The sequence below is a fragment of the Hemitrygon akajei genome, chromosome 11 (assembly GCF_048418815.1).
Source record: "Hemitrygon akajei chromosome 11, sHemAka1.3, whole genome shotgun sequence".
Classification (NCBI taxonomy): domain Eukaryota; kingdom Metazoa; phylum Chordata; class Chondrichthyes; order Myliobatiformes; family Dasyatidae; genus Hemitrygon; species Hemitrygon akajei.
This window is the reverse complement of record NC_133134.1, coordinates 100,562,746-100,579,136: the sequence shown is the minus strand read 5'-3', so window position 1 is coordinate 100,579,136 and position 16,391 is coordinate 100,562,746. Positions and strand designations below refer to the sequence as shown.

At 43.5% G+C, this 16,391-nt stretch overlaps 2 protein-coding genes across 4 annotated transcripts in view; one reads left to right on the top strand and one right to left on the bottom strand.

Moving 5' to 3' along the window:
* LOC140735850 (semaphorin-4B-like) overlaps positions 1–16,391 on the bottom strand; it is a 104,777-nt gene that overhangs the window by 70,136 nt on the left and 18,250 nt on the right. The window lies entirely within an intron of this gene.
* The window catches only part of LOC140735852 (semaphorin-7A), a 35,636-nt gene that overhangs the window by 5,679 nt on the left and 13,566 nt on the right, over positions 1–16,391 (top strand). The window contains exons 4-9 of the mRNA XM_073061379.1: positions 8,457–8,555; positions 8,667–8,778; positions 12,569–12,676; positions 13,476–13,615; positions 14,868–15,049; positions 15,781–15,892. Coding sequence (XP_072917480.1) covers positions 8,457–8,555; positions 8,667–8,778; positions 12,569–12,676; positions 13,476–13,615; positions 14,868–15,049; positions 15,781–15,892 — 753 coding nt within the window. The remainder of the gene's footprint in view (positions 1–8,456; positions 8,556–8,666; positions 8,779–12,568; positions 12,677–13,475; positions 13,616–14,867; positions 15,050–15,780; positions 15,893–16,391) is intronic.

Below are 16,391 nucleotides of genomic sequence, written 5' to 3'. Positions count from 1 at the left end.
GTTGTGGCCATTACCGAGACTTAGATGGGTCAGGAGCAGGAATGGCTACCTCAAGTGCCAGGCTTTAGATGTTTCAGAAAGGATAGGGAGGGAGGCAAAACAGGTGGGGAAGTGGCACTGTTGGTCAGAGATAGTGTCACGGCTGCAGAAAAGGAGGAAGTCATGGAGGGGTTGTCTACAGAGTCTCTGTGGGTGGAAGTTAGGAGTAGGAAGGGGTCAATAACTCTACTGGGTGTTTTTATAGATCACCCAATCGTAACAGGGACATCGAGGAGCAGATAGGGAGACAGATTCTGGAAAGGAGTAACAACAGAGTTGTGGTGGGAGATTTTAATTTTCCAAATATTAATTGGCATCTCCCTAGAGTGAGGAGTTTAGATGGGGTGGAGTTTGTTAGGTGTGTTCAGGAAGGTTTTTTGACACAATATGTAGATAAGCCTACAAGAGGAGAGGCTGTACTTGATCTGGTATTAGGAAATGAACCTGGTCAGGTGTCAAGTCTCTCAGTGGGAGACCATTTTGGAGATAGTGATCACAATTCTATCTCCTTTACCATAGCATTGGAGAGGGATAGGAACAGAGAATTTAGGGAGACATTTAAGTGGAGTAAGGGGAACTATGAGGCTATCAGGCTGGAACTTGGAAGCATTAATTGGAAACATATGTTCTCAGGGAAACATTCAGAAGAAATGTGGCAAATGTTCAGGAGATATTTGTGTGGGGTTCTGAGTAGGTACATTCCAATAAGACATGTAAAGGATGGTAGGTTACAAGATCCGTGGTGCACAAAGGCTGTTGTAAATCTAGTCAAGAAGAAAAGAAGAGCTTACGAGAGGTTCAAAAAACTAGGTAATGATATGAATCTAGAAGTCTATAAGGCTAGCAGGAAGGATCTTAAGAATGTAATTAGGAGAGCCAGAAGGGGCCATGAGAAGGCCTTGGCAGACAGGATTAAGGATAACCCCAAGGCATTCTACAAGTATATGAAGAGCAAGATGATAAGATGTGAGAGAATAGGACCAATCAAGTGTGGCAATGGAAAAGTGTGTATGGAACCAGAGGAAATAGCAGAGGTACTTAATGAATACTTTGCTTCGGTCTTCACTATGGAAAAGGATCTTGGTGATTGCAGTGGACTGAAAAGCTTGAGAATGTAGATATTAAGAGAGGATGTGCTGGAGCTTTTGGAAAGCATCGAATTGGATAAGTCACCAGGACCAGACGGGATGTACCCCAGGCTACCGTGGGAAGTGAGGGAGGAGATTGCTGAGCCTCTGGCAATGATCTTGACATCATCAATGAGGATGGGAGAGGTTCCGGAGGATTGGAGGTTTGCAGATGTTGTTCCCTTATTCAAGAAAGGGAGTAGGGATAGCCCAGGAAATTATAGACCAGTGAGTCTTACTTCAGCAGTTGGTAAGTTGGTGAAGAAGATCCTGAGAGGCAGGATTTATGAACATTTGGAGAGGCATAATACGATTAGGAATAGTCAGCATAGCTCTGTCAAAGGCAGGTCGTGCCTTATGAGCCTGATTGAATTTTTTGTGGATGTGACTAAGCACACTGATGAAGGTAGAGGCTATAGATGTAGTGTATATGGATTTTAGCAAGGCATTTGATAAGGTACTCCATGCAAGGCTTATTGAGAAAGTAAGGAGGCATGCGATCCAAGGGGACATTGCTTTGAGGATCTAAAACTGGCTTGCCCACAGAAGGTAAAGAGTGGTTATAGATGGGTCATATTCTGCATGGAGGCCGGTGACCAGTGGTGAGCCTCAGGGATCTGTTCTGGGACCCCTACTCTTTGTGATTTTTATAAATCACCTGGATGATGAAGTGGAGGGATGGGTTAGTAAATTTGCTGATGACACAAAGGTTGGGGGTGTTGTGGATAGTGTGGAGGGCTGTCAGAGGTTACAACGGGACAATAATAGGATGCAAAACTGGGCTGAGAGGTGGCAGATGGAGTTCAACCCAGATACCCAATTTCCCTCAGGATCAATCAAGTATGTCTGTCTGTATAAGTGTGAAGACGAAGAAGAATAGCCTTTAACTCGGCAGTGGAGTTATTGGGGCACCATCACGACGGTGTTTCCGTAGCAAGCTATTCTTGTTTTTCTGAGGCCGGGTTGCTAGCTTGGCACTGATATTATTGCGCCACCAAGCAGGACCAGATAAGTGCGAGGTGGTTCATTTTGGTGGGTCAAATATGATGACAAAATATAGTATTAATGGGACTCTTGGCAGTGTGGAGCATCAGAGGGATCTTGGGGTCCGAGTCCATAGGACACTCAAAGCTGCTATGCAGGTTGACTCTGTGGTTGAGAAGGCATACGGTGCATTGGCCTTCATCAATCATGGGATTGAGTTTAAGAGCCGAGAGGTAATGTTGCAATTATATAGGACCCTGGTCAGACCCCACTTGGAGTACTGTGTTCAGTTCTAGTCGCCTCACTACAGGAAGGATGTTGAAACCATAGAAAGGGCGTAGAGGAGATATACAAGGATATTGCCTGGATTGGGGAGCATGCCTTATGAGAATAGGTTGAGTGAACTCGGCCTTTTCTCCTTGGCGCAATGGAGGATAGGTGACTTGATAGAGGTGTACAAGATAATGAGAGGCATTGATCATGTAGATAGTCAGAGGCTTTTCCCCAGGGCTGAAATGGCTAGCATGAGAGGGTATAGTTTTAAGGTGCTTGGAAGTAGGTATAGAGGAGATGTTAGGGGTAAGTTTTTTATGCAGAGAGTGGTGAGTGTGTGGAATGGGCTGCCAGCAGTGGCGGTGGAGGCAGAAATGGTAGGGTCTTTTAAAGGACACCTGGATGGCCACATGGAGCTTATAAAAATAGAGGGCTATGGGTAAAGCCTAGGTATTTCTAAGGTAGGGACATGTTTGGCACAGCTTTGTGGGCTGAAGGGCCTGTATTTACTGTATGTTTTCTACGTTTCTATGTCCATGAGACTAGGCAGCTTAAATGGTTTAGCACAGACTAGTTGGGTCGAAGGGCCTGTTTCTGTGCTGTAATGCCCTATTACTCTATATTTTGTTTTACGTGCTGTGATATATATGTGATCTATGTTTTGTGGGTGTACTGTGGTCCAGAGCAATGTTGTTTCATTTGGTTGTATATATGTACAGTCAAATGACAATAAATTTGAACATAATGAACTGAACATTTCTACCCTCGGAAAAACATTCTAGCTGAATCCATACCCCTCATAATTTCATAAACTTTTGTCCCCTCAGACACTGTTGTTGCAGGGAAATCTATCCAAATTTGTCCAACCTGTCCTGAATGCCCTCCAATCAACATCCTTGTAAATCTCTTCTGAACCCTCTTGAAATTCAATACGTCATTCATATAATGGGGTGATCAGACATACATGCAGTACTCCAAGTCAACCAATTCAAAGTTTTATACAACTACAACATGGCTTCTTGTCTCTTCTACTCAATGTTCCTAATGAAGAAGGCATAGGGCACACTTTAACTTTCTTTGTCTGAAGGGCATTAGTGAACCAAAGACCTTGTTTTAAAAACAATCTAGTTCACTGTTTTTCCTACTGGTATATTACAGAGTTGTTTCATGAACAGATTTGTCCAGCTGATGTGCTGAGATTCAAACCTGGATGATCAATCATCCAGTTACAGAAGCATTATGCAAGTGTATATGGTGTTATTACTGGGGGTAGCTCTGGTTTCCATATCACAAAAATAAATTTTCAGAAAAGGCAGAAATCACATTTTAAGAATGGTACCAGAATGAAAGGTTGTATCAGGATGAAGGGTCTCAGCCCAAAATGCTGACTGTTTATGCCCCTCCATAAATGCTGTCTGACCTGCTGAGTTTCTCCAGCATTTTGTGTGCATTGCTCCAGATTTCCATCATCTGTAGAACCTCGTGTTTAGGAAAGGTTATAGCCTTCAGGAACTATGAACGTTATTTTCAGTGGAAGTAGAAACACCTTCTCCATGACTACATGATAGGGTAAATCTGGAGGTACTCACGCTTCCATTGGCAGGTGATACAACAAAAGATGCTCAATACAAAGTGATCATTAAATCCAGTAGGGAATTCTGGAGGATCTTTTCCCTGGATGGTGGTGAAAATGTGGAGCTCCCTGCCCATGGGGTGGCCAAGGAAAGCAGCAGAAACTCAGTTAAGGGAAGGATAGTTAACAAGTGAGGGAGCGCATAAAAGGGTACAATAGAGCTGGATAGGAGAAGGCAAATGCATTGGATAAACAACACCATGGACCTTAAAAAAGCAGATGTAGGTAATGTGAAATAAAATTAACAGAATGCTGGAAATAGTCAGTGAATTAGGCCACATCTGTGGAGAGAAAAGCTGAGAGAGCTCTCAATATTATTTATTTATTATTATTATTTTTGCTTTTTTGATATTTGCACAGGTTGTCTTTTCCACATTGGTTGCCAGTTTTTGTGTGTAGTTTTTCATTGATTCTTTGTTCTACTGTGAATGCCTTCAAAAAATGAATCTCAGGGCAGTATATGGTGACATTGATAGTAAATTTGCTCTGAACTTTGAAAATTTTAGATTAAACTGATTAAGCCATTCTTTTTCATGTGTTTCCAAAACAGAGTAGATGGGCAGAATGGCCTGTTTCCATGTTGTAGGATGTTGCACATTCTGGGTAAAGAAATATTGTGCTGTATTGTTCACTGAACCTCTTGGTGATAGCACTGAATTACAGCCCCTTGTTCTAGATCTTCTCATAAAACATTTTCTCCCCACATCTACTGTACCTTACGTCACCCCTTTTAGAATTCAAAAGCCCCCCATCAGATCTTATTTATCAGTCTGGATCATCATCCTGTTCAATCTTCACCAGCTGTTGTACTCTCCTAGTTCTGATCTGTTAAATCTTTTTGCACTTTCCCTGACATGCCTATAAGCCTTCCTGTGGCATTAATCTACATACAACTTGTCCCCAGGTTACAAATGCCCGACTTACAGAACCCCTGTATATATACGAGTAAGTTCTTTCACATATTATTAGATTCAAAAGTCTGATGTACATACAAACCTTTTTTCCTACAAATGACCAGACATTTCTCCTCTCTCTCCCCACTTTTAATAATTGTACTTTCTTATTAGTCTTCTGAGTTTTTGATGCCATCTGTAACAAGACTGTGGCAGTATGGTTATCATTTCAAGTGATTTTTTCCTAATTGAAGAACAAAATTGACTCAAGTACATTGCTAAGAACAAAGCCTGTTCATTACCCACGGATGGCCTGTAGCATACTGCAAGTCTGACCCAAACTGGATTTTATAGAAATTCAACACTGCTCCTTATTCTCCTAATGCATTAGCCTGGAAATAAGCACTGTGTGGTATATTGCTGTCTTCTTGATGGCTTTATATTATAGGCATCGTTTGTTGCCAAGTGATCATACTCACACTCTACTGCCAGAGAATGCAGTGTTCTTAATTTGTGCCAGAGGTACTCACAAGCACTAGAGTTCTCCTGAGGTTCACAGCCAGTGGAAGTGCTGCACTGTTGGGAGTGTGGATTTAAACTGGGGCTCCATATCAAACGGACTTCTTGTACAAAGATGGACTCTTGATTGCTCAATCTATCTTGTCGTGGCCCTTGCACCTTACTGTCTACCTGCACTGCACTTCTCTGTAACTGCAACACTGCTGTGCTGCAGAGAAGCAGCAGCAGCTGTGAGAGACTGAACAACCAAAAGACTCAACCACTTACTGCAGCCAGAACCTATTCTTCCCCATGCTCCACCAGAATATGTAAATCCCAGATTATCCTCTACAGCCACTGGAAAACCCATCATTAGAAAACTCTTTTGAGGAACATCACATGGACTGGAGTGTTAGCATTATGACTACTACTACTAACACTATATTCTGCATTCTGGTACTGCTTTTTCATTTGTAGTACTTCAATGTAGTTATGGTGTGGGATTGTGTCAAAACAAAGGTACATGTGACAATAAAAATAATGACTGTTCCTCTCAACTTACAACATGTAAAGCATAGTCACCCCCAGCACAGAAGGTGTTGTGTTTGGCAACAAAAACTAATTTGTGATTTGAAACAACTGTTGATAGCTTTGCGAGCTTACTAGTATGAGCCTGATTTTTACATCTTGTTTCTGGAGCAGATAGGGACCCAAGTGGAAGGGACAGCTTTCTCCCCAAATATTACAATGCTTCACTTAAAGAACCTCCTTGAGAGGTAGAGGGTGCTGCTTTATGGGGGGGGGGGAGTGGTGAAGTGGCATAGCAGCAGAACACACAGCCATCCCTTTAGAACAGATGTGGGTGGAACAACTTTAGTCAGAGAGTGGCGAATCTGTGGGACTCACAGACATGGATGGCTGTGGAGGCCAAGTCATCGGAGATATTTAACGTGAAGGTTGATAGGTTCTTTATTAATCAGGGCATCAAAGCTCATGTGAAGAAGTCAGGAGAATGGGGTTGAGGGGGAACATAAATCAGCCATGATTAAATAGTGAAGCTGACTTGATGGGCCAAGTGGCCTAATTCTGCTTATGGTCTTATTATTGCTCCCAGCATTGAGCAGGATGTTCTTTTTATTATTTTTTTTAAAAGAGATACTGCATAATAACACACCCTTCTGCGCCACCCAAGTACAACCATGTAACCAAGTAACCTACTCATCTGTTTGTCTTTGGTATGTGTTCGGAAACTGATGCATCCGGAGGAAGTGTACAAATACCCTACAGACAGCATCAGAATTAAACCTGGGTTGCTGATGCTGTAAAGTGTTATGCATTACTATGCCACCCTAAATTACAGACTCTGGTGGGACTCAAACAAACAACCTTTCTATTACTGATCACCCATCAGTAGGACAATCAGTTCCCCAACATCACCACTCTCCTCCATCTGGCGGAACTGGTCCTCATATTCAATAACTGCTTTCTTCATACCAAAAGTGTACCCATGGGTACTCACACTCCCATGGGTCCCAGCTATGCCTGCCTTTTTGTCGGCTATGTTGAACAGTCCACGTTCCAAGTCTACGCTGGCATCATTTCCCATCTCTGGAAACAGTTATCTACTGATATCCTTTATAAGCCCACAGACTCTCACAGCTATCTGGACTATATCACTTCCCACCCTGTCACTTGTAAAAATGCTATCCCCTTCTCTGAGTTCCTCTATCTCCACTGTATCTGCTCTCAGGTTGAGGTACTTCATTCCAGAACTACTGGGATGTCCTCCTTCTTCAAAGAAAGGGGCTTCCCTTGCTCCATCATCAATACTGTCCTCACCCACATCTCTACCATTCCATTCTCCCACTTTCATCCCATTCTCCTGCTGCCACACTAGGGAAAGGGTTTCTCTTGTCCTCACCTATTACCCCACTAGCCTCTGCATCCAGCACATAATTCTTTATTATTCTGCCATCTCCAATGGGATCCTACCACCAAGCACATCTTTCCCTCTCTCCCACTTTCTGCATGCGTCACTCTCTAGTGACTCCCTTGTCCCTCCCCACTGATCTCCCTCCTGGTCCTTATCCTTGCAAGTGGAACAGAGCCACACCTACCCAAAGATCTCCCACCTCACTACCATTTAGGGCCCCGAACAGTTCTTCCAGGTGAGGCAACACTTCATCTGTGAGTCTGTAGGGGTCATCTACTGTATCCCATGCTCCTGGTGTGGCCTCCTGTATATTGGTGAGACCCAGCATAGACTAGGAGACCACTTCACTGAGTTCCTATACTCTGTCCACCAGGAGAAGAGGGATCTCCCATTTCAATTCTACTTTTCAGTCCCATTCTGACATCAGTCCACGGCCTCCTCCACTGCCACGATGAGGCCACACTCAGGTTGGAGGAGCCGCACCATCTGGGTAGCTTCCAGGCTGATGGCATGAACGTCAATTTCTCGAACTTCTGCTAATTGCCTCCCTTCACCATTCCCCATTCCTGTTTCCCTTTCTGACCTTATCTCCTTACCTGCCTATCACTGGTGCTCCTTTCACCCTTCCCGGTTTCACCTGTAACCTACCACCTTCTACCTCTTTCTCCCCTCCCCCACCTTCTTACTCTGATTTCTCATCTTTCTTTCCAGTCTTGATGAAGGGTCTCAAATTGAAATGTTGACGGTTTACTATTTTCCAGAGATGATGCAGTTACAGAAGCATTATGCAAGTGTAAATGGTGTTGGTACTGGGGGTAGCTCTGGTTTCCATTATTACAGAAATAAATTTCCAGAAAAGGCAGAAATCACATTTTTAGAATGGTGCCAGAATGAAAGTTTGTATCAGGACAGAGGGTCTCAGCCCAAAATGTTCACTGTTTATGCCCCTCCTGAAATGCTGCCTGACCTGCTGAATTCCTCCAGCATTTTGCATGTGGTGCTACACATCGGTACATGTCCAACAAGATAATCCACCGTGCCACAAAGCCCATAAAGTTTACTTCTTTTTATTACAGGAACTCTGTGAGAACGTGGTCACTGTGATTCAGAGGGTCAACCAAACAACAATCATCCTCTGCGGGACTTATGCTGGAAGCCCCAAGTGCTGGTTTTTGGTAAAAATACATGTCTAATCAGAATTAACAGTTAAATGTACAGATTTACAATCAGTCCACATGCCGGGTCTGCCCAGCTTCAAACTGCTTCTCTCCATCTCTATTTTGCAGCCCAACAACAGGACTCAGCTAGCAAGTGACAAAGAGGGGCGCCAGATAGTGCAGGACGGGAGGGACATCTCACCCTCAGTGCCAAGACAACGTCCTATCACCATCGCAGTCGGTGAGCGTGGGGATTTTAAAATTTCCTAATGTAGAATGGAACTTCCATAGCACAGGGATTTAGATAGGAATTTGTTAAGAGTGTTCAAGAAAGTTTCTTTTGGTAATACGTAGAGGGCTCTTCCAGGGAGAGGACGAAGTCAAGACTTACTCTTAGCAAAAAGGACAATTCAAGTGTGAGGTGTATTTTAAATTAGTTATGGAAAAAGACACATCTCCTCAATTTAAAGTTCTAAATTCAGGCAAAGTATTTTGTCCTTTGTTCCAGATTCCAATATCTGCAATCTCTTATGCCTCCATAGTTTATGGACTTCAGTAAGGCCCTTGATGAGGTTCTGCATGGTGGGCTAGTTAGGTATGGAAAGTTAGATTGCATAAGATCCAGAGAGAGCTAACTAATTGGATACTGAATTGGCTTGGAGCTAGGAAACACAGGGTGATGGTGGGGATTGTTATTGATACAGGAGGTCCGTTTCTTGAGATGGTGCTAGGTCCATTACTATTTGTCATCTATATCAATGAAAATAAACAAGGCATAGTCAGTAATTTTCAGGACATTAAAATAGGTGCTGAGTAGACAGTGAGGACAACTATTAAAAATTGTAACATGATCTTGATAGCAGAGTACATGGGCCAAGGAATAGCAAATGCAGTTTAGACCACAAGCCATAGGAGCACAATTTGACCCTTCAGCCCATTAGTTTGCTCTACCATCAACTATGGCTGATTTATTTTCCCTCCCAAACCCATTCTTCTGCCTTCTCCCCCCACATTTTATAGGAAGGATGTGGAGGTTCTGGAGAGGGTGAAAAAGAGATGCATCAGGATGTTGCCTGGAAAAGAGTGTATAAGCTTTGAGGAAAGATTTGATAAACGTGTATTGTTTTCTCTGAAGCATCAGAGCCTGACAGGGGACGTGAGAGAAGTGCATAAAACTGTGAGGCATGGACTCTTTTCCCAGACTGGAGCAGGTTCTCGGCAGGAAACGTTGACAGTTTACTCTTTTCCATAGATGTTGCCTGGCCTGTTGAGTTCCTCCAGCATTGTGTGTGTGTCACAAAATGATACATTTAGGGAGGATAAATCAGATAGCACCATCACAGTGAACAGCAGTGTCATGGAGAGTGCTGAGCAATTGAGGGACCCAAGAGTACAGCGATATATATATATCTTTTTTTTTAAGGTGCCATCACATGGACTGGTGGTGAAGAAAGCTTTTGGCATGTTGGCCTTGATCAGTCAAGCTTGGATGTTGCGGTTGCGCGAGATGTTGATAGATATACTTTTGCATTGCAGGGAAATTAAAGGCAAGTAGGTGGATCTGAGTCAACAGCCAAATTATTCGTAATCTTATTGAATGGCGGAGCAGGATCAATGGGCCAAGTGGCTCACTCCTGCTCCTATTTATGTTCTGCTCTTATGAAACTACCGGCTGGTGGTGTAGTGGCATCAGCACCGGACTTCAGAGTTCGAATCCAGCTGGCTCCCTTGTACGCTTTCCATCTGTGCTGGGTTGAGTGTCAAGCTAACAACTCGGCCTCATAAAAATAAGAAAGCCTGCTAAAAACACTGTCATGACGGCATCCCGATGACTCCACTCAGAGTTAAGGGCTTTCTTCTTCTTCTTCTTATGAAACTGGGTGTTAGGCTGCTTTGTAGGTATCTGAAACACATGAAATGGCACAGCACTCCCTGTGGAGTGCTGGGGAAAGTGATCGTGTGGGGCTGCTGAATATCAACCATCTGCATTCAAGAGACTCCAGCACCATACCTAGGCTGGCTCACTTGAGGCAGTACAGTTATTCAGATGGACAGTGTCACAGTTCTGGAGAGGACTGGACTTGTTTTGAGGAACAGCATTGAAAAAGCCCTGCATTGTTGGAACTCCAATATTTAGGACCAGAGTTAAACTGAGGCCCTAATATTGAGCTGGGTAAGGCTTGAGCAGTGTATTGTCATGCATACTCAATTCCTGGTGGATACTTTGGGATTGTGGCACCAGGAGAACCAGCTGTTGTAGAACAGAGACTGCACAGTGGGATTTCATTGTCCATGTGAGTTCATGGGTAGGCAGTGCTATTATGATGTTGTGCTGACCTTTTATTTTACTCCAAGATCAATTTAATCCTTCCCTTTTACATAGACCCCCCTCCCCACCATTTTTCTTGTGGTCCTGTCTCTAAGAGTCTCTTAAAATCCCTGATGTATCTACCTCTACTACCACCCAGTGTATTATTCAGTATGGGGAAAACAAAAACTTACCTCCGACATTACCTTCTACTTTCCTCCAGCCATCTTAAAATTACATCCCCTCATATTAGCTATTACTGCCCTGGGAAAAAGTTTTGGCTGCCCATTCTATCTAAGCCTCTGTTATCATATACATCTCTATCAAGTCACTTATCTTCCTTCTCTCCAAAGAAAAAACCCTAACTCGCTCAACCAAGATTGACTGAACACACTGGTCAACAATTTTTTTTCCCCCCAAAAAGTGTTGTTTTCTCAGAAACCTTTTTTGTTTATGAAATTGAAGCTGAACACAAATATAATTTCAGACAACTTGTAATACGGAGGAATTTAGAGAAACAAAAAATTAACTTTTATTAAATATGATGCATTTAATTGTATAATGGTGCTGATGCTTTGCAACACTTCAACTAAACTAAACATATTTTGTTAATGATTTTCGTTTGCACTCAACGTCTGAGGTTTTTTGCTCAAGTGTCCAAGGATGATCAGCCAGCATTGATGGAATCCAGTTGCCCTGATACAGTTTCTCCATGACGGCAATGACCTTTCACCATGTTCATCAATGACAGCACCAAGATTTGCAAGGAAGAAGTCTAAATGGGAATGCAGAAAATGAATCTTTAGTGAGATGTTGCACTTCACAGTTTTGTATGCTTGAAGCATGTTGCAAACCAGCTGCACATAGTTTGGTGCTCTGTAGTTACCAAGAAAATTTTCAGCAACATCCTTGACTGCCTTCTATGTGATTTTTCAATGGTTCCACCAGAAGTTCTTCAAACTGTCTGTCATTGATGAACCGTTTGCTTTGTGGACCACCAAAATTTCCTTCCGTAATCTTGGCATCAGTTATTCTGATTTGAATTATCAATTGAAATAACAAATATAGGTGATTTAAAAATGGTGCGTGATAGGGAAATTTCAGTGATTTGCATTATCAGCAGTCCAAAATCCATAAGGTACACCAGAAGTATTACAAAGAACATAGAAATTTACAGCACATTACAGGCCCTTCGGCCCACAATGTTGTGCCGACCATGTAACCTACTCTCGAAACTGCCTAGAATTACCTTACCACATAGCCTTCTATTTTTCTAAGCTCCAATTACCTACCCAAGAGACTCTTAAAAGACCCTATTGTATCTGCTACCACCAATGCCGCCAGTGCATTCCATGCACCCATCACTCTGAAAACCTTACCCCTCAGTACCCATTTCCAGGCACCTTAAAACTATGCCCCCTCGTGTTAGTCATTTTAGCCCTGGGAAAAAGCCTCTGGCTATCCACACGTTCAATGCCCCTCATCATCTTGTACACCTTGATCAGGTCACCTCTCATCCTCCGTCACTCCAAGAAGAAAAGGCCAAGTACACTCAACCTATTATCATTGGTATATTCTCCAATCCAGGTAACATCCTTGCAAATCTCCTCTGCACTCTATTTTGTTCAGGAAACAAACTCTTTATTGTCCAGTGATATCAGCAGAGATCCATCCAGATTCAGCATAGTTACTCAGTCGTGTCTCATTCCTCTTTTGGCTCTAGGTGAAGACCTGTACTCAGCCATTAGCAGCACGAGCCAGAACAGTGGTTCCATTCAGCGCAGTTATGGGCGGATGAAACACCTGAAGTCTGAGGACAAATGGTTCCAGAGTAAGTAATGTTCAGCTGCTCAGAGAAGCCACACCAATGAGGTAACTTCCCCACACAAGGACTGACTCACCACTTAGGTGGTAGCAGTTCCAGTTCTTCACCTAGGCTCTCCTACTGTGCAGTATCAACACTGTCAGAGGCACCATAGAATCAATCAGGCACTTAATCCAAGCTATACGTGCCCTCATAGGCCCCTGTCACACTGATGAAATCAATACAGATACACATATCCAGGACATTATGTTAAAGTATGGTTGCTTAGAAGATCCTGAAGATGTACACTCAGCGTTTTGGGAACAGCTTCTTCCTCTCAGCCATCAGAATTTTTATTTATTTTATTTTATTTAGAGGTACAGTGTGGAACAGGTCCTTATGGCCCTTCGAGCCACACTACCAAAAACAATCTGATTTAACCCTAGCCTAATCAGGGGGCAATTTGCAATGACCAATTAACCTACTAATTGGTACATCTTTGGACTGTGGAAGGAAACCAGAAAACCTGGAGGAAACCCACATGTTCATGGGGAGGACATACAGAGACTCCTAATAGATGACGTTGGAATTGAACTCCAAACTGACACCCCATGTGTAATCCTCTATACAACTGTGGCGCACATTTCTGCAAAGTCCATGAACACTTCCTCACTATTTTGCTTTTAACTTTGCACTATATTTTTTATATTTCCTATTGTATAGCAATTTATGCACTGTACTGTACTGCTATTGCAAAGCAACAAATTTCACAATATGTCAGTGACAATAAACCTGAGTCACAAGTCTGCATTTTCTTCCCTGTTAGATCCAACATTTGTGGGATCTGCTTGGATTCAAATGAAAGACAGGAGCAAGGATGAGGTTTACTTCTTCTTCAGGGAGACCAATGGCAGTATTGCGTTAGATGGAGAACCTTACAGGGCCTATGTTGGACGTGTCTGTAAGGTAAGATGGACCTGGATCAGCATTAAAACCATTTACAACATTCACTACTTGGATCCTGACACACACTTGGGACATTTTACTAGGGAATAACACCTGGGGGGGTGGGGAGCTGAAACTTTCCCCCCTCTACAGGTGCAGAAGTAGGGGATGTCTCTCTCAAGTCTGAGCAAGGAACAAGGTCAACGGAGCAAAGGAAGGTGTTGTATGGTACACCATTACAACACCACCACAGTCCAAAGACGTACTGGTTAGTAGCTTAATTGGTCATTATAAGTTGTTTGGTGATTAGCCTAGTGTTACCTCCAAGAGGACCACAAATTGTCATAGGTTTTGGAGGCTTGCTTGCTTCAATAAACTCTCCAATGTTCAGCTATGTTAGCTGGAGTCAGGGTTTTATGCTTTGGGTCTAGGTAGGGTCACCGATACCTAACAGGTCAAAGGGTAGGGGTAAGACTAATAGTGGTCCGCTGGAACTCCTGGTTCGGGAGTTCAGCTTAGAACTAACAACCCTGACTGGTAAAACAAAACTGTTATAAAAAAGCAATGAAGATTCCTTCTACATCTGCATGTGACGGTATTCCTGAGTCTCCACCCAGGACCTGAATGACGGACAGTAGTGAAAACAGAGAGGAAAGTACTGACCTGATAAAGGAAGCCCTACATACCACTAGAGATGGAGGACCTTCATTGCTCCCCTAAACGCCAGCAGCGTAATGGGCAGTAAATAAGATTAGTGTTAAATAGTTGGGTTGCTGGGTGGTGTGGCTCATTGGGCTGGAAAGCTAGTTCTGCACTGTATTTCTAAATAAGTAAAACAAAATTGGGGTTCAATTGCTGTAAGTGGTTTGTACATGCTCCCTTTGACCACGAGGATATGCTCAGGTGCTCTAGTTTCCTCCTACATTCGAAAGACATAAGGATTAGGGTTAGTAAGTTGTGGGCATGCTATATTGGTATCCAACACTTGCGGGCTATCCCCAGCACAATCTTCATAATGTGTTGGTTATTGCCGCAAATGACACATTTCTCAGTATGTTTCAAAGTACATCTGATGAGTGTCATTGGAGGTCAGAGGCATTCAGAAAACTGATTGCCTTCTTATTATCTCAACTTAAGGCTGAGCCCTGATGCTAACTCTGATATGCAGAATGAGCTGACAACTCTTAGTCCTGGACCACTGCCCCATATCACCATTCCCAGCAAGATTTTCCCAAATCTGCCTGTCTGGTTACACTTTTTTGGGCTCTGCCAGATTGACGAAGGTGGATCGAAGGCGGCTGGTCAAGACTCGTTTACCACGTTCTTGAAGGCACGACTCATCTGTGGCTTTCCAGCAGAATCCAGGCTCTTCAACAAGATTGAAGACGCTTTTGTCCTGCATGCGGAAGATGATCCAAGGAACAGCATAGTCTACGGAGTCTTCTCCAGCTTGTGGTGAGTGGAAGTTCCCTGTGAATCGAATGTGATAGATTCCACTCCACATTTTGTGATTTACCACCCAGTCTGCCTGTTGTAGTGTAACGTACAAAATGATGGAGGAACTCAGAAGGTCAGGCAGCATCTACATAACAGTCTACATTTTGGGCTAAGATCCTTCAACAGGACTAGAAAGGAAGGTAGAAGAAGCCAGAATAAGGTGGGGGAGAGGGAGGAGTACAAGTTGGGCAGCTGTTAGGTGGGAAAGATAGAAGTCTGGGTGAGCACAAGGTCGAAGAGTTGAAGGGTAGCAGAGATCACAGAGGGGGAGCAGTGAGAGAGGGTCTCACTGAACTCCTGTTGAGAAGATTTAACTTCTTCAGGGTAGGTATATCTCAAGAAACTCTACAGCGGAGCAGCAAGTCATAAACACAAGAGATTCTGCAAATGCTGTAAATCCAGAGCAACATACACAAAATGCTGGAGAGACCCAGCAGGGCAGCCAGTCTCTATGGAGAGAATAAACAGTTGGTGTTTCAGGCTGAAACACGTTTTTTTCCCTATTTAATGTGTGCAATGACCCAACAGTCTTCAATCCTGGTCAGTGTGATGCCCATCCTTGCTGGCACCTTCACAAGCTGCTGGTAAACTGACTGAAACTGGAGGGGGAGGATGAGTTTTCCAGAAAACATGGCACTGCAGTGACTGGTGCTCACGGACCTAATTTTCTGACATTCTACTCTCTGCAGGAATTCCACTGGTATCTGTGCCTATTCCCAGTCGGACATAGAGCGGGCATTCCGAAACCCAAAACTGAAGGGCTTCACCGGCAACCTACCTGGGGGCCAGCGGCCAGGAACGGTATGGCAGTTTTGGGAATGAGTTCAGTGTGTTCTTGCCCATTCATGGCTTGGACCAAAATCTATGTTGTAGAGGACAGAAGCAGAGATGTGTAGGAGAAAAGGTTTGGAGGGACAAACATGGGCAAATGGACAAGCTTAGATGGGAATTTTGGTTGGCAGGGGCAACAGAACACAGTAAAGCACAGCATAGCATAGGCCTTTCAGCCCACAAGTTGTGCCGACCTACATAAACCTACTCCACAATCTAGCTTTTCCACCTACACAGCCTTTCTGACATTCATGTGCCTATTTAACCGCCTTCACAATGTCCTTATTGTATTAGCCTCTACCACCACCCCCAGTAGTGCATACAAATCTCTGACATCTCAAACACAGACCACACCAAAGGGCACAGTACAGGCCCTTTAGCCTACAATGCTGTGTCCTTTAACCTACTCTAAGTTCAATTGAACTCTTTCCTCCCACATAGCCCTATATTTTTCTTTCATCCATGTCCC